Here is a 24,778-nt window from a genome sequence, read left to right as displayed (position 1 = left end):
AGGTTCCGCAGGTAGCTCAGAGTAAGTGATATTGGAGCTGAGACGTGAAGGATGAAAAGAAGCCAGTTGTGTAATGGGAGCAGGGGGCCTTTGCAGGGAGAGGTGGGTATATGTTCAAAGGCTCTGGGACTGTGGCTCCTGTACCCTAGTGCTGACCCTTGTTTCCTTCTGTTTGTCTAATGCAGTAGGCCCTGCCTGGTCTTCCTTCTTCCATTCTTGCTCCACATAGTGTTTGTACTGCTCTCTGCCCTTAAAATCTGTCAGTGATCTCCCCATTATGTTAAAGAACAAAACAGAATTCAGGCTTCACATTCCTCTTGTATGATCTGATCCCTGTCTGTCTGTCATACTGCATCTTCTGCCACCCTCTCCTCCTCACCCAGAGAATTCTAGTCCCCTGGCTTCTTCACTTTTCTCAAATCCACCATATTCATTCTTGATTTAGAGCTGTTGAATGCCTCTGTTTCACATAACCCTGCTTATTTTCTTTCTAGCACTTATCACAATCTAGAATCATCTTATTTTATATGTTGTATTTATTTATGTTTTTTAAAAATTGCCTAACAAGCAAATACTCAGTTTGGAAATATTTTAAGTGTGGTTTACCTTCTCAACAACAGTTATAAAACACCAAATTAAAAGAGTATATTTATTTATAATTCAAGTTCTATCAGTAATCTCTAAACTACAATTATATTTCCAGACGACATGAACTGGAATGCTTTAGAGTGGGACCGAGCTGCAGAAGAGCTTACATGGGAAAGAGTGAGTAAGACTTCTTTCTATCAAGTATCCTAGTGTTTTAATCCTAATGTATATCTTAAAGTTGACCATATTTAGATGTATACACTAATTTTCCAGTTACATTTAATGAAAACAATTACCAGAACTTTAATTTCTAGGGAAAATTAAGTAATGTATTATTTGTGATGAAAATATTAAAAATATTATGATAAAGGTCTATTGATACCTTTTTCTATCTTCTGGCCTTTAATACAAACCTTGCTCCACTTACAAAATCTTTAACTTGAAATTGTGGACTTCTGAAAATGAAGTAACAATTTAAATTTAAGTATTATTCTGATGCTTCAGTTGACAAAGTAATACTGTTGTATCATGAAATCTTGACTGGCTCCATATCTACTGAGTTGAAACCCAAGATAGAAAATTTTAACTTTATAATCATATAATTTGGATTAAAAGAAGATACAAAATATAAAACTCCCAAGAACAGAAGTTTTTCACTCTCTGAAAATGATAGGCTGTATTGGAAAGTAGTGGGTAAATATTATGTTTAAAAATATTAAAAGGAAAATGAGCTTTTTTCATAAATAGAATAAAAAATCCTGTTGCATCTTAAATTAATGCATATTATTTATTTTAGATGCTAGGACTTGATGGATCACTCGTTTTTCTGGTAAGTAAAGCTAATCTTTTTTTTTTTTAATTAATTTATTTTTTGCTGCATTGGATCTTCATTGCTGTGCGTGGGCTTTTTCTAGTTGCGGTGGCAGGGGCTGCTCTTCGTTGCGGTGCGTGGACTTCTCACTGCGGTGGCTTCTCTGGTTGCGGATCATGGGCTCTAGGCCTGAGGGCTTCAGTAGTTGTGGCACACAGGCTCAGTAGTTGTGGCTCATGGGCTCTAGAGCGCAGGCTCAGTAGTTGTGGCACACGGGCTTAGTTGCTCTGCGGCATGTGGGATCTTCCCGGACCAGGGCTCGAACCTGTGTCCCCTGCATTGGCAGGCAGATTCTTAACCACTGCGCCACCAGGGAAGTGCAAGCTAATCTTTTTTAATAACAGAATTGCAACTTAATTATTTGTCTTAGTGATTCAGTGATTTCAGGTTTACAGTATGTTCTGGCTTTTTATATTAAAGGTCAGAATGCCCTGTGATTTTTGATTACTTAATATGTTGAAGAAAGTCTGTTTTGTGCATTGAAAATAACTGGCAAAGCATAAAGGTAATATTATTTACAAAGGAAATTATTAAACATATTTGATTTTTAGAAAATGAAATTCAAAGTTGATGGTAGTTAAGAATACTTGGCTTTCTTTTAAAGTCCCACCTTGTGGGATTTCCCTGGTGGCGCCGTGGTTAAGAATCCACCTGCCATTGCAGGGGACACAGGTTCAATCCCTGGTCCGGGAAGATCCCATGTGCCGTGGAGCAACTAAGCCCGTGCGCCACAACTACTGAGCCTGTGCTCTAGAGTCCATGAGCCACAACTACTGAGCCCGTGTGCCACAACTACTGAGCCTGTGCTCTAGAGTCCATGAGCCACAACTACTGAGCCCGTGTGCCACAACTACTGAAGCCTGCATGCCTAGAGCCCATACTCCGCAACAAGAGAAGCCCGCGCACCACAACGAAGAGTAGCCCCCGCTCACCACAACTAGAGAAAGCCCTCACACAGCAACGAAGACCCAATGCAGCCAAAAATAAATAAATAAAATAAATAATAAAAATTTTAAAAAAATGATTAAAAAAAAAAGTCCCACCTTGCAATGTTTAATGCCAGAACTGGTGAAAACAGCGCAGTTTTACACTATTCACAGAGAGAACCCCCTGTTTGTTGCGCCTCTCCTATCTTTACCTTAATAATAAAGAGTACAACTGTAAGGTGAAGAACAGTTCTTTAATTAACTTGTTCTTTAAGGAGAAATGATGCTCTTCTCAGGTTCTGTAATACAAAATCACTTGCCATTTGGGATTTTTAAATAGCTTTAGGTATCAAGATGACTTTGGCTGCAGGTAGCCAAACCCCAGCTGACCAAACCAGTAACACAGGAGGAAGTCCAGAGGCAGGATGGGCTTCAGGTGTGCTTGATCCAGGGGCTCAGCAATGTCATTGAAGAGTCAGATAATTTCCATCTGTCTCCTCTGCTTTCCACAGTGTTGGCTTCCTCTTCAGGCTGGCTCCTCAGGCCAGAATAGGAAGTTGAGGTTAGTAGTGTGAGGATTTTGAGGAATGTATTTGATGATAATTCACAGATTAGTAAGAATGTGATATTAGTGAGCTCCTATTCAAGGCTTGAGTATGGTCAGTGTAGAGGGTATTATTTGGCTGTATACTCATTTCTGTACTTTATCAGTCCCTCATAGATGAGTGATAGAAGTCGTTGAGGCAGTGGTGTTAATTCAAATCCATTCTAATTTTTAGAAAAAAAACACAGGATGACTTCATGCATTTGTTACAAATTATTTAATATGTACCATGTGCCAGCTGTGATAGTTACTGGATGATTCAGAAATGAATGAAATAGGGTACCTGTTCTCAAAGACTCTTTATAGTTTAGTAGAGAGAAATGAACATGTAAACAAGGAACTTTAGGTAAAGACTCTGACAAACAGTGTGTATAGGACACGAGAGGCATAGAAGAGGGCTTAGTCAGGCCTTTCTTAGTAGAGGGGAGTTGTCAGCAGGGAATTTTTATAGAAGATAACTAGAGGTTGAGGCACGAAAGATATTGAGGATAAGGACAGTTTGGGAGCCCTTAAGGCAGAGAAGCTGAAAAATTCAAGTGATATGAGCCCACATGCTAAGTAGGAATGTACAGTAGTAGTCCTCTCTTAAACAGACTTATCATCCTCTTGCCACTTGGATTTGTGGCAAATTGGGAACCTGATTAGAATAATCTTTCTAAAAAGAAAATCTTACCGTGTTAAGATTCATGAAAATATTCCTCCATGGCCCCCTTGGAAGGATCATTTAACTTGATTGTAGGGGGAGGTAGTGGGCCTGGGCAAACAGACTTGGGTGTCCCGATAGTGTGGAGCGTGACTGAGCACATGCGGAGGAATAGATGGGTGGGCCTCATGTTGGAGGCGGTAGTACATAAGCGTGGAGTGTGGACAGGTGAGAGCGCATATTCTGAGACTTGAACAAAGAAAGCCATGGGGACAGAAGGTACCAGAGAAGATCAAGTGACCTTAAGGCATGAGAACACACTGGACACTGAAAGAAGTGCTGTGCAGTTTACATTGATGTGTTGTTCAGAAATAATGTGGTTTTCAAATTTTTCTTTACTTAGAATTTTTTAGTGTCATATGACTTAAACCTGGCGATTATTTATGAGAATCTGTGTAGTTTGTGATAGATTATTAATTTCTGAAGAGGAAATGTTTATGGATTGATTTCTTTGATTTTTTTTTCATGTGGACATTATGAACTTTAAGTTTCATTAGGTTTAGTTTTATGAGCTGTCTAATGAAAAATGAAGTTACACATAATTTCTGAACAAAATCTCAAAATTATAGTAAAAATATCAGTCTTATAACTAAATAAATGGATTAAACATAAATAGGAGATGAATATGTTTTATTAATGCTCTTTTCCTTTAGGAACATGTCTTCTGGGTGGTGTCTTTAAACACACTGTTCATTCTTGTTTTTGGTAAGTGGCGTTTATGCTTTTATTTATGGTATTATGGTAGGAGTTTAGTTTTCTAGGAGTCTCGTTACAGGTTTTGTTTTGTTTTTAAACTTAGGAATATATGAAACAGTTTTAGACAGTCATCTGGTATAGGAAGACACCAGGTATACAGTTACTTTCTTTCCTAAGCAACATTGACTACGGTTATTTACCAACTTTGCTTCTGTTGTGCACTTCTGTCTCTCTTTGTACAAGCCAATTTTAGACTGACTTGAGACTATATAATATTCCACATCTGGAATTAATTTCGTGCTGATTATCTGTGTGTTCTTCCCTATGGCAGAAGATCTTGTTTTCATCTGTTAAAATCCTGACCAAGGCCTTACCAGAGACCTTGGCTTGGGATCTGTCGCAGAGATGGATATAGGCTTGAGGAAAGTGTAATTCCCCTCAGAACCAGATTCCAGCAAAGTTTACTTCCAAACACTTTAACAACTGTAGCTATGCGGATTCTGTGACAACACTAAGAGTCCCTCCCGTTGGGAGTCATGAGAGTAAGGAAGGCAGGGTTGAGATGTAGCTGACAGGTTTTTCTGCTTTGGGGAAAGGTAAGGGAAACAGTTGAGTAAACCAAGATTTTAGAATTCAGTTCCTCAAGGTGGAGTCTGATAGAATTGGGTTATTGTTAGACTGTACTATTGGTGTCTCATAGAGAGACCTCAGGCTGCAGATCTCTGTATAGGGAATATCTCTGAGCAATTCCTTCCTTAGTGCATATGAATTACTCCTAAGAAGGAGGACTATTTTCCAAGTTTCTTCCACCAAATTCCAAGTTATTTGCTCTGTGTTAGGGACTAGAAAGCAGTGTTTTCATCAGGAAACAGTTGTCTTCAATAGGAAGCCATATGGTCAAAGAAGAGACTGAATAAATAGATCAAGGATGAGACAAAAAAATTGTTTTCTGAATATTATCTATAAAAGAGCAAAAGAAATTTATCTGTATCTTTTTTTTTTTTTTTTTTTGTTGGTATGTTTGGCTTTATTTTTTTTTTTTATTTATTTTTTTTTTACATCTTTATTGGGGTATAATTACTTTACAATGGTGTGTTAGTTTCTGCTTTATAACAAAGTGAATCAGTTATACATATACATATGTTCCCATATCTCTTCCCTCTTGCGTCTCCCTCCCTCCCACCCTCCCTATATCTGTATCTTGTTGAAACACAATATCTTTTAAAAGTTCCATTCATTCTTAATTTTTAGTAGATATTTAAGATGGTGCAAATTAACAGGAAGCCCATTCTTTGTTGTTTTCCCTTGCATATGGGGGTGAAAATGTGTCTGCAGATGATTCTGCATTTGTTTCTCATTATGTAAAATAATTGATATATAGAGTGTGAAACTCTTGATTTTGACCAAATTTTCTTTGAGAGGAAAAAATGATCTATATAGACTTTAGTCTTTGTTCTTGCAAGAAAAACTTAGTGCTAAATTAATGTTTAAAGGAATAAGTCACCTTTAAAGCATGAATTATAGAAATAAGAACTCTTGTTTATATAAAGCAAATCTCAACTAAGTAAATTTTTCTAATCCAACTTCCTAAGCTTATACTATGAAAAAAATTTTTTTTGTCTTAGTATGCACATTATACTTAGGATCTTTTGAAATGAAACATGAAGTTCTCCTCTTTTTAGGAAAACTTCCTCTTTTTTTCAGGAATATACTTTTCCTTTTAGATAGATGAACATAGTCATTGGGATTAAGCAACACTCATGTTTCTTTCGTACTTGGGTTGCTTTACTGCAGTTTCCACTGGCATTCTTGGACCTTTGTGGTCATGTATTATACTTTGCAGAAATAAAATCTTACAGTGCTGCTGTCTCAGTAGAAGGGAACAATCCTAAGAAACTGATCTTAATTTCAGGGTACCTATCTAGTAGTTTCTGTGTAATGGGATAGAAATTGATTGTTAAAATTGGTGCTTTAGGTTAATATTTATATATATAAATAGAGTTGAAATTTGAAAGTTTGCCTTTCCCAAGGGCCTGCTTGAGTTGTCCTCAGAGTTGGTTGTGAGAATAAAATAGGAAAAATTCTGCATATAGTTATTTCGCACGCTTTAAAATTTGCCTGTGCTTCATAATACACATAATATATTAATAAAATAGTATATGTGTATAATTTATAAAGAAATTCAAGTGTATTGGGAATACCTGTTAAAAAAATTTTCTATTTATGAATACTTGGTCAAAAAGGTTTGGCAGCCAGATCCCTGTAGATTCACTCTGACTTTTGTCTTTATGATTGAGTCTCCCTTTCACCTTTCCTAATAATCTATACTGTTCCGTTATTTTTGCCATAAAAAAGGTAATTAAATTTTATTAACTGAGAATGAATTACAGTTATATTAACATGGAAAGAAAGACTTGAGGAAAAGAGACTATCAAAATTCTTAATATGAACATTTTAAGGCTATTTTCTTTTTCTTTTAAACATCTTTATTGGAATATAATTGGTTTACATTGTTGTGTTAGTTTCTACTTTATAACAAAGTGAATCAGCTATACATATACATATATCCCCATATCTCCTCTCTCTTGCATCTCCCTCCCACCCTCCCTATCCCACCTTCTAGGTGGACACAAAGCACCGAGCTGATTTCCCTGTGCTATGCGGCTACTTCCCACTAGCTATCTATTTTACATTTGGTAGTGTATATATGTCCATGCCACTCTCTCACTTCATCCCAGCTTACCCTTCCCCCTCCCCGGTTCCTCAAGTCTATTCTCTACATCTGCGTCTTTATTCCTGTCTTAAGGCTATTTTCTTATTTAACCAGAATATCATGACACTTTACAAAATTACCAGAATTTAATATTACCTAATAATAGATCATATTAAAAATTCTAGATTGTCTCCTTAAATATCATTTTATAGTTGCTTTGTTTGAATGAGAATTCAAATAAGGTCTACCTGTTACCTTTTTTTTTCAGTTTTGGAAAAAAAAATTCATTAAATTGCACTAAAGTTCATCTGTTTTTAAAACAGAGCTGAGAATAGTCAAGGAGATTTTGAAAGAAGTATATTGAGGGAGGTTTACCTTACCCAGATATTGAAATTGTTTTAAACCTACAGTAATTAAAAAAAATTTTTTTTATTGTTTTACAATTTTTAAAGGTTACTTTCCATTTACAGTTACTACAAAATATTGGCTGTATTCCCCTTGTTGTACAGTAGTACATCCTTGAGCCTGTCTTACACCTGGTAGTTTACTGTTACTTTTGGTTGTTAAATCTTAAGTTTTTCTGATCTAGAATATTTTTTATTTGCTCCCCTCATCTACCCCTACCCTATTTTGCCATTGATTTGTTGATGACACTAGGTCAGCTGTCTTCTACATGTCTCACTTTCTACTTTCTTCCGATGACGTCCTGTTGATTCTGTTACCTTGTTCCTTTGTCTCCATATTTCTTTTAAACTGGAAGTTAAATCTGAGGCCTGATTAGATTCAGGTTCAGTACTTCTGGGACAGAATTTTCACTGGTCATGCTTTGCCTATTATTATGACATATCAGGAGGTACATGATGTCTGTGGTTCAGGTGATAGTATCTTGAAGCCTCTATTGTTAGGTTTCATTTTTCCCTTTAAACATCAGAAAGTAATCTGTGGGAGGTGGTATTTTAGTATTATGCAGATATCTAGTGTTCCATCAACATTTTACCGAATATGTTTATTATCCATTGATACTTGCCTGAATTAATTTATTTTTATTAGGCATTACAAAATGGTGATTTTCAAATTCTGTCATTTTTATGCATTTATTGGCTGGCTTTTCTGTAAAGAAGAGCTTGATCTTATCAGCTAGAACTATTTACTTAACCTGAATTTGTTTGTTTGGAAGAAGCAGAACAGATGTGCAGTTTTTTTCCTTAAATTATTAGTTTTCAGGATAAGGAATTGATGTTCTAACAACTTTCCTTAGTGATAAAAGTGTTTTCTATTATGTTGCTTTTTTCCTTTTGTGGCTTTTGTTTTTGGCTTTCCCTTTTTTGAGTATTATGAACTCATGAATTTGTATGTATTCAGTGTGTTTTCATCAGTTTTTTGTTTGTTTGTTTGTTTTTTGGATGCTCATATCTTCTTCACTGTATGTATTCAGTGTGTTTTCATCAGTTTTGGGATTTTTTTGTGGTTTTTTTTTTGGATGCTCATATCTTCTTCTCTTCCCACAGGCCTGTGAGACTGTTTTCACAATAGTTCTTGTGTCCTTTCACCATGAGTTTATTAGGAGCTTGGTAACTTTTTTGTTCTCCGGTTGTAGAGAATGTCACAGACAGTACTTTTTTTTTTTTTTTTTTTTTTTAGTGGTACGCGGGCCTCTCACTGCTGCGGCCTCTCCCGTTGCGGAGCACAGGCTCCGGACGTGCAGGCTCAGCGGCCATGGCTCACGGGCCCAGCCGCTCCACGGCATGTGGGATCCTCCCGGACCGGGGCACGAACCCGCGTCCCCTGCATTGGCAGGTGGACTCCCAACCACTGCGCCACCAGGGAAGCCCGACAGTACATTTTTGGTTCTGAGAGCTTGCATTTCTCCAGGAAGCCGTTGTTCCTTTTAGTGGGGTTGGTAGTAAGAGTGTTCGTTGTTTTGATTTTGAAGTTTTCATTGAGCTTTCCCCCCCTTTTAGCATTTTGCCCGTACCACATTGGCCACTTCTCCCTTGTTGGTTTGGGATTTGAAGAACACGTGAGTATGATACTTTTGCAAACTTAATTTTATTAATTACCCCAAATTTGATATATGTTGACTAAGTAATAATATTGTAAAGAGTTACTTCATTTCTCAGTCTGCCTTATACAAAGGAATAGTTATCCAGCATCATCTCGTTCACCTCTTCTAAGCCAGAAGTGGCCTAAGACATAGTAGGACATGTTGCCAGCTGTGGAAGATGTTCTCTGAGCCCCATGATGCACTGTCTTCCTTCCCGTTGGGCAGGCCAGAGACATACTGTGGGAAAGTTTTCTTACAGGCTGATTTTTGACCTGCTCTGTTAGCCTATGTGCTCCTTTCTCTCCCTTTTCCCTAGTTGCCCCATAGTGAATTCAGAAAGGTAATGATATATTAATTTTTTAAAATGTTGATCTGTGTTGGAATGATGGACTGTGGTGTTTTCTAAAGAAATTTGCTTTAATTTTGACATTTTATTGCGGGTTTTCAGAATTAGATAAATATTTGGATGGACAACTACTACTATTTTGGGGGGTCCCCAGAAATATTTAGTCTTTTAAGAAAAGCTGACATAGCTGGAATATTCTGGTCAATTTGTATATGTGAATCCTGAGAGATCACATTCTGAAGTTTCTGAAATGGCAAAGAGACATGTTCTGATATTTAATAGAGATCTCCAAATTCTCACTAGTTAAATGCAAGAACTTGGAAAGTTCAGATAAATGCTTTGATAAATTTTGACTTTATAAACTATCATCACTTGCTACCTGAAATTCAGGAACCAAAAGGTGATGGTATCTTGGGCAGTATATGTCACTATCCAAACTCTTAACTCTTTGTAAGTTGATAATGAAACAGATTTGGCGAGCAAGGGAAACTGAAACATTGTGGTTAGGAGATAGGGTGACTAAGATGTACCTTGGCCAGAGGACGGCTTGGACTCTGTGCTGCTCTTTTCAGTGCTCAGCCTTTAGCAGGTCCACTTCAGAATGGACTGAAGTGCAGATGGTTACAACTTTTTTCTTATTTTTGTAAAATTTAATTCACTCTACTATTATTATTTTGTCTGTTTGAGTAAAGTGTTATTTTTTCATTTTACCTCATCTTTTCGTAATAAATAGCAGTCCATGGGAGAATCGGTTTGCAGAGGTGTCATCCAGAGGGGATTTTATAGTTGTTTTTTAGTTACAAATTCCTGAGATAGTTCACATTTAGTCTACTTGGATTGTTTAATAAACATTGTTAAACTGGGGTGTAGGCCATGTGGTGAAATTACATTTTGTTTATTTATTTTCTTATTTCTAGGTCCAAGCATCCCATTTTGAAGGCCTAATCACGACCATAGTTGGGTATATACTTCTAGCAATAACACTGATAATTTGTCATGTATCCTTTAATGAACCAGCTTAGTGTTCAGTAATGTTATTGTGCTTACCCAAGGGTTGTTCTTATTAATGACAAAACTATTTCTCTCTACTTGTCTTTTTAGTAGAAGTTGTAGGTATTTGTAGTGAGGATGAGAGCAGAAAAAATATGGAATAAATTCTCTCTGTCAAATAATATTAACTTAACCTAAATAGTTACCTGTTTCACTGTATCCTTTTTTTAATTAAAAAAAATTTTTTATTGAAGTATAGTTGATTTACAATGTGTTCATTTCTGCTGTACAGCAGTGATTCAGTTATACATATGTATACATTCTTTTTTTAAATATTCTTTTCCATTATGGTTTATCATAGGATATTGAATATGTTTCTCTGTGCTATATACAGTAGGACCTTGTTTTTCTGTATCTTTCTTTAAATGTTCAGGTTTTCCTTGACTACATGCTGTAGGGCTTGGCAACTCTTGTTAAATTTCATAGGTCTCGTCGCTTGCTGGGAGTCTGCTATATTGTTGTGAAGGTAATTCCTGTTATAACTTAAGACTGGAAATGATTTCTCCCATTTGAGTGATGTTGATGACCTTTGTTTTTACTTAAGGTCTCTTTGCTAGTGGTGGTAGAAATTGGAGTGTTCCCTCTCATTTGTGGCTGGTGGCTGGATATTTGTTCCCTGGTGAGTTTATTATTCATTGTCATACAATCTGATAATTTAAAGACTTTTTAAAAAGTGGTCTTTAGGGTGTGTTCCTTTAATGTAAAGTCAATATTTGATAATAGTTTGTTTTTTCGGAGAATGTATCATTGTAGAGTCTTAATGTTGCTAATTTTTCCTGAGTACCTGATTTTTGTGAGGCTCTGTGCACATTTCTGATGTTAGAGTATTTTGACTGAAACCTTCCTGATAACCAGTGGAGAGTTCTTTTCCTCGTTTAACTCTTTTGAGTTTTATGAAGATGCCAAGACGTTGTGTATAAAAAGAGTAATTCTAGGGAGGTCCTGGTGGTCTATTGGTTAGGACTGGGTGCTTTCACTGCTGTGGCCTGAGTTCAGTCCTTGGTTGGGGAACTCCCACAGGCAGCACCATGCAGTGCAAAAAAAAAAAACCTAAAAAGAGTAATCTGAAAAGAAGGCTGCCTTTGTAATAATTAATTCAACCTAACCATTTGTTTTAACTAAAGTGTTTAGTCTTGATTAAAATCTTTAATGACTGTCAGTGATCATCAGTTTTTTCTTTTCTTTTTTAATTAATTAATTTACTTTTGGCTGCATTGGGTCTTCGTTGCTGCACGTGGGCTTTCTCTAGTTGCAGAGAGCAGTGCTACTCTTGGTTGTGGTGCGTGGGCTTCTCATTGCGGTGGCTTCTCTTGTTGCAGAGCACAAGAGGGTGGGCTTCAGTAGTTGTGGCACGTGGGCTCAGTAGTTGCAGAGCGCAGTCTCCATCCATAGTTGTGGTGCACGGGTTTAGTTACTCTGTGGCATGTGGGATCTTCCCGGACCAGGGATCGAACCCATGTCCCCTGCATTGGCAGGCGGTTTCTTAACCACTGTGCCACCAGGGAAGTCCACTTCTTTACTTTTCAAAAAAATTTAAATGTAGAAAAGCTGCCTTTGATTCTGAAATAACATTTTCTCCCATACCTTACTATTAAAACTTGTCATGAATTCATACCTGTAACCAAGAAAGGAAAGTATTATGTTAACCAAAAATGGTTCTTTCACAATAGCAATATTGGTAAAGTTCTTATTCACCAACTGGTTTATCAGTATTGCCTCTGTAAAATTTCTGAAGTGTCATATACGTCTTTGAAATGGTATCCAACCTATATCATTTGTATTTCTGTGATACGATGAAATGGCTTTAAGAGAACTGTAATTCTAGAAACATCAGAACCTACATGCATAGTGATTCATTCACTTCGTAGAATATGAAGATTTTAATTCATCAGATGTAAGCAGTACAAATCTCTCTCGTGTACTGTTTTGATTTAGGAAATGTTTGATGCTACTCTGAAAGATCGAGAACTGAGCTTTCAGTCGGCTCCAGGTACTACCATGTTTCTGCATTGGCTGGTGGGAATGGTATATGTGTTCTACTTTGCCTCCTTCATTCTGTTACTGAGAGAGGTAAGTTCTACAGGGAAGTTCCAACACTGTACATTTACGAAAAGGACTTTTGCCTTAACCATAAGTCATGCCTTAAAGGCTATGATGGTTTCCTAGCTAAATCATTTTCTCTGTTATTTTATTCTAAGAGGGAACAGCTAATAGCCTAGTTTGGCTCAATTGCTTTAAACTGTTTTTTAGTAATTTGTCTCAAAAATTGACAAGTTTTATTATTTCTGTCTAATTAGTTTTGAGTTTGAAAGATGAATAGACTGAGGGATAAAAATTAAATTAAAACACTTGTTTTACTTGGTATTTTAACCATCCTCAAATACATATTCTTGGAACTTTATGTGATGTGAGCCTGTCTTGGACTTCATCCAGGGACATTTAATGCTGGAAATACCCAAAGGGTATGGTTTTGCAGGATCAAATATGTAAAGTGGTCTTGAAGCAGACACCTAAAGTATAGAAGTATAGTGAGGGTCCTTTATGATTCTGGTTCACTCACCAGATGGGTACTTTTACTAATCCTGTTTTCAGAATGCAGTCCTTACTGATTTGGGGGCAGTGAAAATAGGGTCAGCATTTGACTAGTATACATCTCATGCTTAGTCATCTGCTACAAAATGAAGTATAAAACTTGAGTAATTCTGATAAGTGTACTTTCCTCTGTGCATTCTTTCCCCAAATAGTACTGCATGCTCACTCTGTGCCAGACACTGTGATGTATGCTGGGGTAATAGTGAGAAACAGAGACACAGTCTCCACTCTCCTTGATTTTTGCATCCTGGGAAGGGATACAGCCATGGAACAAGTTAGCTTACTCCATTGAGAGTGGTGATGGAGATATGCAGGGCCCAAAGGAGCAGGCTGACGACTAATCCAGTGTGAATGGAACACAGAAGCACAAACGCTTAATGCAGTTCTTGGTTACTTTGCTCTTTGAGAGATTTGAGGAGCTGGGGATGAGCCTGGGGGCCAAAATATTCTCCTGAATCATATAGTATAAGTTCAGTAAATTCTGTTTGCAAACAAAGCTTGTATCCTTGTTTTGAAATTAGTGATTGAGACTACATTAATAATGTGTTTTTTAATTGTAATTATACCTGACCTTTAAATTGCGTTGTTCAGTGATTATTTTATACTGAATTTTTTCATTTTATCAATGTGGTGGTTTTTTTTTGATACAGAATTCTAGTATTTTAGAGTTAGATTGAACCTTAAAGCTCACATATCATAACCCCTTTGTTTGGAAGGTGGAGAAATAGAATTTGGGCAGATGAGATGCTTTTTATACAGGGTAGCTCAGTGAGTGTGAGCCACCCAGAACTAATCCCCAGACCCATTCATTGCCCATCGCCCATAGCCTTTAGGGTTGATGCTTCCTACTGAGCAAGGGGGAAAGATGTAGATGGTAAAATGAAGATACTGAGAAACTGAAAGTTTTTTAATTAATGTAACTCTTTTCAGGAAGTGTGAGACTGAAATCACATCTTCCGTTTAGGACACTTATAAATTGTAACCTAATCCTTTCCAGATTATACAATATAGTGATAATTTTTATAAAAATACTTATTTTTCGAGACTTCCCTGGCGGTCCAGTGGTTAAGACTCTGTGCCGCCACTGCAGGAGGCATAGGTTCTATCCCTGATGAGGGAACTAAGATCCCTCTTGCCACGTGGCGAGGCCAAAAAACCAAACAAACAAAACTTATTTTTCATCTTGGAGATCTAGATTTCTTGACAAATTGTACTTAAATTTTTCCACTGAATGGTTAAAAGCATCAAAGGACATCAAACACAGGATAGTTTTAATAAAGATTCTGATTTAGGAACTTCTTTTCCCAGGAAAACTATATGAATTTTCTAGGGCCCATTTTATAAGATGCCAAAATAATTTTAAGAGCTTATTTCTCTATTAATGTTTTAGCTCATATGCAGAGCCTGAAGACATTGGTAAGTATTTATAGCATTTAAAATATATTTGCAGGTACTTCGACCTGGTGTCTTATGGTTTCTAAGGAATTTGAATGATCCAGATTTTAATCCAGTACAAGAAATGATTCACTTGCCTATTTATAGGCATCTCCGAAGATTTATTTTGTCAGTGGTAAGCATACTTTTTTTTGTTTTTGAAGTAAAATGGGCTACCCTTTAGATTTTTTTTTTTTTTTTTGGTCAGGAGGACTGGTAGAGTAGATTGAATTAAGTTTATCTAAGCCTGTGGAAGTTGGTTATCAAATAGCTGTTTTATTGGTTACTTTGATAAAAATAAAATGTAAGTAAAGAAAAATGCCTTTTGGTTCTTTAGTAGTATAATTGATTGCCAAATTATGGGTCTCTGAATTACATTTAATTTGTATTGAAGCAGTGGAGACTTGTTAATAGCTTCTAAATTAAACTCTTAACAGAAGCAACTCAAAGTTTCTTCCCTGCCTGGAAAAAGAAATTACCTAGTTAAATCTAAGTTTTTCCAAGATAAAATTCTAAAAGCAATGATGTGTGTTCTTTGGAAACTTTTGTAGCCATTAGTATGGGTCATGTCTTATTGTTACAGGTGGTTTATTAAGATGCAGGCAATTTTGATCCTTCATTATGAGTTTCTAGCTCTCTTTTCACATACCATGCAGTGATTATCCTTTGTGGCTCCTGTTTGAGCCTTCGTGTCCTAGAGAGAGAGAGGAGCAGCTGTCCCAGGTATGCAGTCTCCACATAGAGTGAGCCAAGTATAGTGTGCTGAATGAGAACACTCAGTGGCCTGGGCGCGTATAGACTTGGATGGTGTGTTGGATGTGTACGTTCAGAAGTCTGCCTGTCTCTCAGATTTACAGTGATTACAGCGGTCCCCTGCCCTTTTTCTTGCTGCAGATTGTCTTTGGCTCCATTGTACTCCTGATGCTTTGGCTACCTATACGGATAATTAAGAGTCTGCTGCCTAATTTTCTTCCGTACAATGTCATGCTCTATAGGTAAGTTGTTGAAATTCGGAAGCTTTACTAATTTAACTCTGGTAGGGATTTGATATTCAGAGTACCTTTATTTAAAACATTCATTTCTTACAGATATTAGAAATCATCTGATAACTAAATTTTGCCATGTTCTAAATCACATAATTGTTAGTTTAGCAGTTACATGTTCCAAAGAAGGACTGACTTTTCTGCAAATGAAGTGTGCCTTTGATTAGCATTGAAATGTTTAACATTCCTAATGAGAGATACCTAGTAGCATCATCTTTGTATGAAAAGCACATCATAAGTAATGTAGCCATAGATATACATTTAATTGTAGATTAAAATAGGCTGTATGGCTTATAAATGGAAAATCTTTTTTTGATTTAAAGACTTAAGTAACCTGGAAACCTAGTCTCCACCATTCCTCCTATAATCCCTTTTTCAGTGATTTGCCTCATCCCTTCCATCACCTAAATATGCCAGGCAAATTGGATTTCTTCCTCAAATTTACTTGTAATTAGTCTTTAAATCTTGTCAGTTCTAATTCTTTTTACAGTCTCTTGTCTAATTCAATGTGATTTACCACTTAATACCTTAGTTTAGGCCTTCCTGTTTTTTTCCCATTTATAATCCATCCTTAACACACCTGCCTCTTCCTCCATAATGTACACGATAATATCTGGGTCATTTAGAATGACATCCAAGGCTCGGCATCTCACACTGCCTTTTGAGCATCTTGTCCAGCATTGTCTGACTTGAATTCTCCTCTCCAGCCATGCTCAGCCTCCATTGAGTCTCCCCATAAATGCCTAGCTGCTCCTGGTCTTTCCCTCTCTGTTTGGAATGACCTTCTTCCCCATGTTTGCCTGGCATGCTTCTGCTGTCTTTTCGTCAAAATCCAAATCGAGGTTTTATTCTGAGTTTTTCCCTACCTAGAGAAAGTCGGTTCTCCCTCCTTATGTATTTGGGTCGTCACAGTGAGAACCAGGAAGCACGGTTTCTGGCTTTATATATTGTTGGCGTAGACCCATTTTTTGGTAGTTCTTTATACCTAGAATTTTAGCTAAGTTTTTGTAACAGTGTTTAGTCTGTTCTTCCACTCAGCAAAATTGAGGGCCCATTATATAACAGGTTCTTTTCTATGTACAAGGGATGTAACAGTGAACAAAACAGAATCAAGAAAAATCTGTGCCCTTGTGGAGCTTATATTTCACTTGGGGAGACAGCCAATAAAATAGATAAAATACATAATATGTCAAAGGGTCGTAAGTGCTATGGGAAAATACGAAGCAAGGAAGTGACTAGTGAGGACCTGAGGAGGTGACAGGTGAGGAAGGCCCTGAAGGAGGAGGGGATGAGGGAGGGAGCCATGTGAACCCCTGAAGGTAGAGTGTCCTTGCAGGGGAGGTGGGCACATGCAGTGGCCTGAGGTCTGTTTGAGGAGCAGCAGGGAGACCAGTTTGGCTACAGTAAAAGGAGGAGAAAAGTAGTTGGCTGTGAGGTCAGAGAGGTCATGGAAAGCCAGGTCCTAGAGAGCCTTGTAAGCCATTGTAAGTAAGCATTTTGGCTTTAACTTGAGTGATTTGGGGGGTTCTTGGAAAGGTTGAGCTGAAGAGTGGTCTGACAGAAGTTTCACAGGAATCACTCTGGAGGCTGTGACAAGAGCCAGGGTTGGGACGGCCAGGGCCGGAGCAGGAGGGCAGCTAGGGGTAATGCCGTGATCCCCGTGGGAGGCGACGGTGGCTGAGAGGGAGGAAGTGGCAGTGGAGTCATGAGAAGTGGTTAGATTCAGGGTATCAGGGTACAGTCAGTAGGATTCTCTGGCTTGTTTGAATGTCAGGTGAAGAAAGACAGTCAGGGATCTAAGTATCTGTCCTGAGCACCTGGAAGGATGGAGTTGCCATTTACTAGGATGAGGAAGATTGCGGAAGAGCAGGATTTAAGGGGAAGAGTGGGAATTTGATATTGAACATGATCAACTTAAGATGTCTCGTGTGTACTGTGAAACGTTGAGTTGGCACTTTGGATGTATAAGTTAGGAATTAGGGAAGATGTCTGAGCAGTATATAGAAATTTACAGAAAGGTGCTATTCGAAGCCCCAGGAGGTCGCATTCAGCGTGTCTCGGAAAGGTGTTCATGGAGAAAGTGTTCTGAGGAGCAGTGAGCGACCAGTTGTGTAATACGCTACTAAGCCGGCACATGAGGTGAGGACCAAGACCTGACCGCCACTTTAACAACACGAAGGTCATTGCAACCCTTGTCGGGAGCAGTTTTTGGTTGAGGGATGTTCCTTGTTCTTCAAGGAAGAATGGATATGAGGTGATAAAGACAGTGAGTTCATTTGACTCTTCAAGAAGTTTTGCTGTCATTCCATTAAATGTCTAATATGATGTCTAACAGTTATAAGGGAAAATCGAATTCACATTGTAAAATATGGCTTTTCGTAACTCTCAGTGATGCTCCAGTGAGTGAACTGTCCCTTGAGCTGCTTCTGCTTCAAGTTGTCTTACCAGCGTTACTTGAACAGGGACACACGCGGCAGTGGCTGAAGGGACTGGTGCGAGCGTGGACTGTTACTGCTGGATACTTGCTGTAAGTACAGGCAGGTGACTCGTACGTGTGTCATTTGTGTCAGTTTAATAACCTTTCTGAAAAAGTATGCCCCACTCAGGAAAAGTTAGTTTTAATAAGAGACAATTTAGTGTTATCTGCAGGTGTATTGTTTAAAGCTTATTAAAGTTTTAAATTTTTCTTATTTTTCTAATCATTGTGTATCCTTTTATGGAGAAATGTGTACATGTTTTTACCCTCTCACAGAGGGTTGCTGCTGGCCCAGGTTCTTTCATTTCATTACACAGGGTAAAAATAAAATACTTTTCAGTGCATTAAAAACAAACCAAGTTACCCTTATTTTAGAAGTCCTAACCTGATAAGTGAGCTAGCTCTTCTCAGATTTGGTTTCTCAGTCATTTAGTCAGCAGGATGCATTTAAGTTTTTTCAAGCTTCATATATTATATACTTATTTAGAAGTTTAATCTCGGTAGTTTAAACATTTTTTCAGAAAATATGTGGCATCCTGTAGATACCTTAATGTGAAATATAGGCATACTTTCTTTTATTGTGCTTCACAGATACTGTATTTTTTACAAATTGAAGGTTTGTGGCAACCTTGCATTGTCAGATAATTGTTAGCATTTTTTAGCAATAAAGTATTTTTTTTTTTTTTTTTTTTTTGTGGTATGTGGGCCTCTCACTGTTGTGGCCCCTCCCGCTGCAGAGCACAGGCTCCGGACGCACAGGCTCAGCGGCCATGGCTCACGGGGCCCAGCCGCTCCGCGGCACATTGGAGCCTCCCAGACCGGGGCACGAACCCGTGTCCCCTGCATTGGCAGGCGGACTCTCAACCACTGCGCCACCAGGGAAGACCCAGCAATAAAGTATTTTTAAATTAAGGCATATACATTGTTTTTAAAGACATAATGCTACTGCACACTTAATAGATGACAGTATAGTATAAACATAACTTTTGTATGCACTCGAAACCACAAAACTTGATTGCAATGCAATACTGGCTTTATTGCAGTGGTCTGCAACTAGACCCACAGTATCTCCAAGGGATGCCTATATGCATTTGGTTGTATTTGAACATTTATCCTTCTCTAACAGCTCAGTGCCCTACCGTGAGCCCTCTCCTTCCCCCCATCTCATTTGTGCCTTAACTGATTTGTGGCTTGATGTTTTAGTCGAGCTGCGTGTCACAGCAGACACAGTAGTCATCTACAGAGAAAAAAAGAAGTTGATAGTTTTTTCCCTAAAATTCTTCACATAGAGTATCTTGGGCATTGCACATTTTTTTTTTTTTCAGTTACTGATTCTTCTCAGATACTGGCTGAAGAAAACATAAAATAGATTGAATGGGTATTTTGTAGGCTAATTAACTTTATGTTTGGGAAGGTCTAATTTAAAGCACGCAGCAACATTTAGAGCTGATTGAGATAATAGCAGTGCTGTGCATAGATTCTACTCATACATTTTCTCCCCTAAGTAATAATTATCAAGAAAGTAAGTCTCGCGTCTCACGTCTTCTGTTTTATTCTGATCTGAGGTGAGCATTTTCACTGATGCAATTTTTACACAGGGATCTTCATTCCTATTTGTTGGGAGACCAGGAAGAAAATGAGAACAGTGCAAACCAACAAGCTAACAATAACCAGCACGCTCGAAATAACAACGCCCTCCCCGTGGTGGGGGAGGGCCTGCATGCAGCCCACCAAGCCATCCTCCAGCAGGGCGGACCTGTTGGCTTCCAGCCTTACCGCCGGCCCCCGCATTTCCCACTCAGGGTAGGTGCTGCCCCGACTTAGCAGGGATCGAGCTTTCCAGCTTCTGTTGAGGAGTTTTTCTGCTGTTATCGGCGCTGTTAGTATATGGTCCTCTGTGTAGACGCATCTTGCAGTCTTCCTGACAAGAACCCACATTTTAGGCCTCTCATTCTGCAACACATAATATATGTAAATGTCGGATAAGCTGATGGAATTTTAGATGTAAGCCGTGGAGTTGGGAGTCCATGTGCTGTTGGTCCCTGCTGTTGGAAGGGAACAAGATAGAAGACCCTAGATCAAATAAGAAGTTGCCATTCCTGATTCATTTCACCTGTGTGTCAGGAACTGGAGGGGGTATTTCAGTGTTTTCCTCTCTTTAATCCTTGTAGTATTAATCCCAATGCTGCAAGGTATGAGTAGTAATCTCTTGTTTACATCTGATAAAACTGAAGACCAGATTAGTTAAGGAAGTACTTGGCTCAGCAAGACTTACCCCCAAACTCCACCAAAACTGTTCCTGTCAAGGGTCACTAGTGACCTTCATGGGGTTAGATTCAATGGCCAGGTGTTAGTCCTCACGTCACCTGCTATATTAGTAGCGTGTCATATGATTGCTCACTTCTTGCTCCGCAAAACACTTTTTTGAAATTTGTTCAGGAAGCTTCGTGGAGGAGGAGTTGATACCTTTAAGTCTTTAAAGTTTGGGGTCAGGCAGATTAAAAAATGGGAAGTGGGAAGGGCATTCCAGCCCTGTGTCAGGACAAGAGGCAGGTTAGCCATGGTAGGTATGGAACCTGCGGGGAGGTGAATGTGTGGAGTGGGGGGTGGGAGGTGCAGGCGAGTTGCAAGAGCTGGGGAGGGAGCTCTCAGAGATGGGGGTGGAGCTGTGAGACTTGAGGCTTTCGGATTGACAAAAGGTATTTTCTAAGCAGAAGGTACTTCTGGCCTAGATTAGAGAGAGAATCACTAAGGGATTTCTCTGGCTGCGAAAGCTGACCAAGGCTCCAGCCCCCTCTCGGAGTGTTATCATCGTCAGTGCTTTCCAGTCTTCCTGCTGGAGCTCTGCCATTTGGGCTTAGTCAGTCAGGTCAAGGCAAGCAGCACCCTGTCTTTCTGTCCGGGGTAGCCACTTCCCTCTTGTCTCAGTGTATTTCCTTTTTATCTGCACTTCTCAGTATAGGAGCCACCAGCTATAGCTACAACGGCCGTTTACTTTTAAACTTAATTAAAAATAAATACAGTTTGTAAATATGTGGTGTGATGGATGTGTTAATTACCTTGATGGTGGGAATCCCTTCACGGTGTATACATATATCAAGTCACATTGAACACTTTAAATATATTACAGTTTTATTTGTCATTTATACCTCAATGAAACTGAAAAAAGAAAAGAAGGTACATTTCTTGTAGACAACACACACACTCAAAGTAAGTAGAATTTAAAATTCCGTTACTCATTCATGGTGACCCCATGTCAAGTGCTTAGTGGCCACTTGTGCCAGTGGTTCCTGTGTCGGGCAGTGCAGGAGTAGACATGTCCATTATCACAGAAAGTTCTAATTGGATAGCACTGTTAGGGAATAAGCTTTCCTTTCATGAGAAGTTGTTTTTGAGAATTTGATAAAAATAAGCAAATATTGTTAGTTTTAATTAATAGTGGGGGAAAATTTAAGCTGATTATGTTTTTTTGTTTGTTTGTTTTGGTTTTTTTGGCGGTACGCGGGCCTCTCACTGTTGTGGCCTCTCCCGTTGCGGAGCACAGGCTCCGGACGCGCAGGCTCAGCGGCCATGGCTCACAGGCCCAGCCGCTCTGCGGCATGTGGGATCTTCCCAGACCGGGGCACGAACCCGTGTCCCCTGCATCGGCAGGTGGACTCTCAACCACTGTGCCACCAGGGAAGCCCTAAGCTGATTATGTTTTATTTTTGTGCTCTCTGATTCAAAATATATTGGTACTTGCTGATGTATCTGATTATATGAAAGTGGGCACAGTTTCCTTTCGGCCAAAATTATAGTTAATATTACCTAAAATGAAAATTTCCTTTTTATGTGAGATGGAAGGAATCCTGGAAATACAAATATAGGCAGATCGTTTTTTACTGGGAGAATTGTGTTGATTCTTTGAGGAGTGTCATAAAATGCATTGAGCACAGATGAATTCTGTTTATGCACTGCTGTGTTTTGCCTTGCAGATATTTTTGTTGATTGTCTTCATGTGTATAACCTTACTGATCGCCAGCCTCATCTGCCTTACTCTACCAGGTATGAGGTTATCCTAGCTCTCTGCTAAAGACATCATGAAAAGATGCTTTGTTTTAAAAGGGTATGTCTTGCTGACATGTGATCTTTCATCACATATAAACTTGAAGTAGTTATCCCCATTTTTATTGAATATGGGATACTGTTCTCTATAGGGCTCTGCGTTTCATTGGACTCATTTGTATCGGAGCAGAGGGGGACAGAGTCAATATACAATTTATGATTAATTTTTGGAAGTAAAGTACTTGTGGTCACTCATTTTATATAGACATTTTCTTATTGCAGTGTGGGTTCTCAAAAAGTTGTCTGGGATTTGCCTCAAAGCGTTCTGGGGGTGGGGAAGTAGGCAAAACTATAGAAGATGTTAAGATTGGCTGTGAATTGATAATTTTTGAAACTGGGTGATTGAGTACAAAGGATTTTATTATAGGATTTTCTCTGCCTGGGTATATGTTGAAATTTTTCATAAACATTTTTTATAAAAAATTTTTCAGCATCTTAAAATAAAAATGTATGCATAAAAAAAAAGTCATCTGTGTGGCTTAAGTCATTTTTTTCAAGCTAGTGTTTTGATGTTAATTATGTTTGCCTTCATTATGTAATTATCTTTCCAATCCACTGCATGCTATTGCTAGAGACCTTTATGAAGCCAGGCTATTTCCCTTTATCACCTGGTAATCATAAATACTAATCGCTAAATTTCAGCTAAACAGGGTTTCTTCATCTAACAAGTAAGAAGCTGTCGATGAATATAGTAGTTTGTCATCTTCTGCAGAGGTCAGGGGTAGATGGGGGTGGAGTCCAAAGCCAGTGACAAAGTGTCAGAAACAACTTGCTGCCCCCTCCCCCCGCCGCCTCCTAGTTAGTGTTATAGCAAGCCAGAAGATTCTGAATCATACTGATATGTGTTAGCCACTTAAATAATCAAGTGAAGATAATTTTCAGGTCTTATCAAGCCTGTACATGTTATTGAGTTAGTGTCTTGATTATAGCACTAACTCAGTATAACTTTATAAATCAAATTTGTATTAAATACTTGAGTTTTCCCATGAGGGCTAAGGCTGGGGAAGAGCAGCTAGTTAATTTCAAGTGAGGTTTCTTAAAAAAAAAAAGAATAGTTTCTAATTTGTAAGAGTTGTGATTCACCTTAAACTGGTAAAAATAAAGTTGTGTTGTTTTTCACTGTTTCTGCACAATGATTTTTGACCGTGAGAACTTTGCTCTTAAGTTCACTACTCAGACCTCAGCTGTTAAAAAGACAAAGTCTAGTTAACTATTGGGTGCAGTGTAGTAAACATTGTTGAGAAAACTCAGTTTTTGAACTTTGGACAGCTTTACATTTGTGATTTTTATGTTCCATTTTCATGTTTTTATCAGAAATATTAAAAAGTTAACAAAAGAAGGAAACCTAGTTTTAGTGCTTGAATTTGGCAATACAGGTACATTAATTTCGTTAAAGATTGTTAAGTAAATATTTCCCTGTTAATCCAGTCCCACCATCTAGTGGAAGGAATGCAGTTATGTTTAATCATAGAAATGCTTTTGTCATAGTACACATTTAAGGTGGTGAGGATGCTGTTTTCCCCATAGGTTACTTTATTGTAGCTGCATTTTAGCTAATGTTAAGTTACTGCAAACTAGAAACTAACCCTGACCTCTCAAAAACACTTTAGAAGTATGTGAAGTATGGAATGAAAAGCAGTCTTTAAATTTTTTTTTTTCTATTTTATTTTTGGCTGCGTTGCATCTTCATTGTTACGCACAGGCTTTTCTCTAGTTGTGGCGAGTGGGGGGCTACTCTTCGTTGCGGTGCGCAGGCTTCTCATTGTGGTGGCCTCTCTTGTTGCAGAGCACGGGTTCCAGTAGTTGTGCCACATGGGCTCTAGAGCACAGGCTCAGTAGTTGTGGTGCATAGGCTTAGTTGCTCCGCGGCATGTGGGATCTTCCCGGACCAGGGCTCGAACCTGTGTCCCCTGCATTGGCAGGCGGATTCCCAACCACTGTGCCACCAGGGAAGCCTTAAATTTTTAAAAACCAACCGAAAAAGAACAACAAAGAATCTTGGAGTAGAAATATGTATATATAGAATGCTAGACATTTTTACTGAATTATCAGTGGTATTTTTATATCTTTAACATGCACGTGTGTTTATTTCATGTAGATAAATACTTAACATGTATTTGTCTTCAAAAAATGAGTTATCTTCATATCCAAGCTGTCTGTGAGATTGCAAAGAAGTGTGTAACGTTATCAGCACTGCGGCTTATAAACCTGACTGTTGGGGTGGTTTAGCTTGACTGGAGGCAGTGTGCGTCCGCGGTCAAGAGCATGAGCTCTGTCCTGTAGACAGGAGTTCACATTCAGCCTCCGCCCTTGTGTGACCTTGCTTGGGCAAGGTTCTGTTGCTGAGCCTCGGTTTCTTAGTCTTCAGAGTGGAGGTCATTGCTGCTTGCAGGGTTGTTGGGAGGATTAATGAGAAAATGTATGGAACATGTTCAGCACAGCCACTAGCTCCTTTTAGACATTGAAAGGTAACAGGTAAGTACTGTATTAAGGAGAAAAAGACACTGGAAATGGAGTCTTCCTTTTTTCTCCAGCCTTATTAAGATAAGTAACCATGTAAAGAAAGTTACTATATAAATGATCTTGAC

General features: G+C 38.5%; 1 protein-coding gene across 3 annotated transcripts in view; it reads left to right on the top strand.

The window, feature by feature from the left end:
* MARCHF6 (membrane associated ring-CH-type finger 6) overlaps positions 1-24,778 on the top strand; it is a 76,530-nt gene that overhangs the window by 34,052 nt on the left and 17,700 nt on the right. For all 3 annotated transcript variants that reach the window (XM_060009666.1, XM_060009667.1, XM_060009665.1), the window contains exons 8-20: positions 704-765; positions 1,385-1,417; positions 4,346-4,397; positions 9,063-9,121; positions 10,409-10,489; positions 10,939-11,007; positions 11,086-11,160; positions 12,477-12,611; positions 14,584-14,703; positions 15,462-15,562; positions 18,000-18,137; positions 19,685-19,889; positions 22,061-22,130. In XM_060009666.1, coding sequence (XP_059865649.1) covers positions 704-765; positions 1,385-1,417; positions 4,346-4,397; positions 9,063-9,121; positions 10,409-10,489; positions 10,939-11,007; positions 11,086-11,160; positions 12,477-12,611; positions 14,584-14,703; positions 15,462-15,562; positions 18,000-18,137; positions 19,685-19,889; positions 22,061-22,130 — 1,200 coding nt within the window. The remainder of the gene's footprint in view (positions 1-703; positions 766-1,384; positions 1,418-4,345; positions 4,398-9,062; positions 9,122-10,408; positions 10,490-10,938; positions 11,008-11,085; positions 11,161-12,476; positions 12,612-14,583; positions 14,704-15,461; positions 15,563-17,999; positions 18,138-19,684; positions 19,890-22,060; positions 22,131-24,778) is intronic.

Source organism: Delphinus delphis, chromosome 3 (genome assembly GCF_949987515.2).
Source record: "Delphinus delphis chromosome 3, mDelDel1.2, whole genome shotgun sequence".
NCBI lineage: Eukaryota > Metazoa > Chordata > Mammalia > Artiodactyla > Delphinidae > Delphinus > Delphinus delphis.
This window is presented reverse-complemented; position numbering and strand designations above follow the sequence as displayed.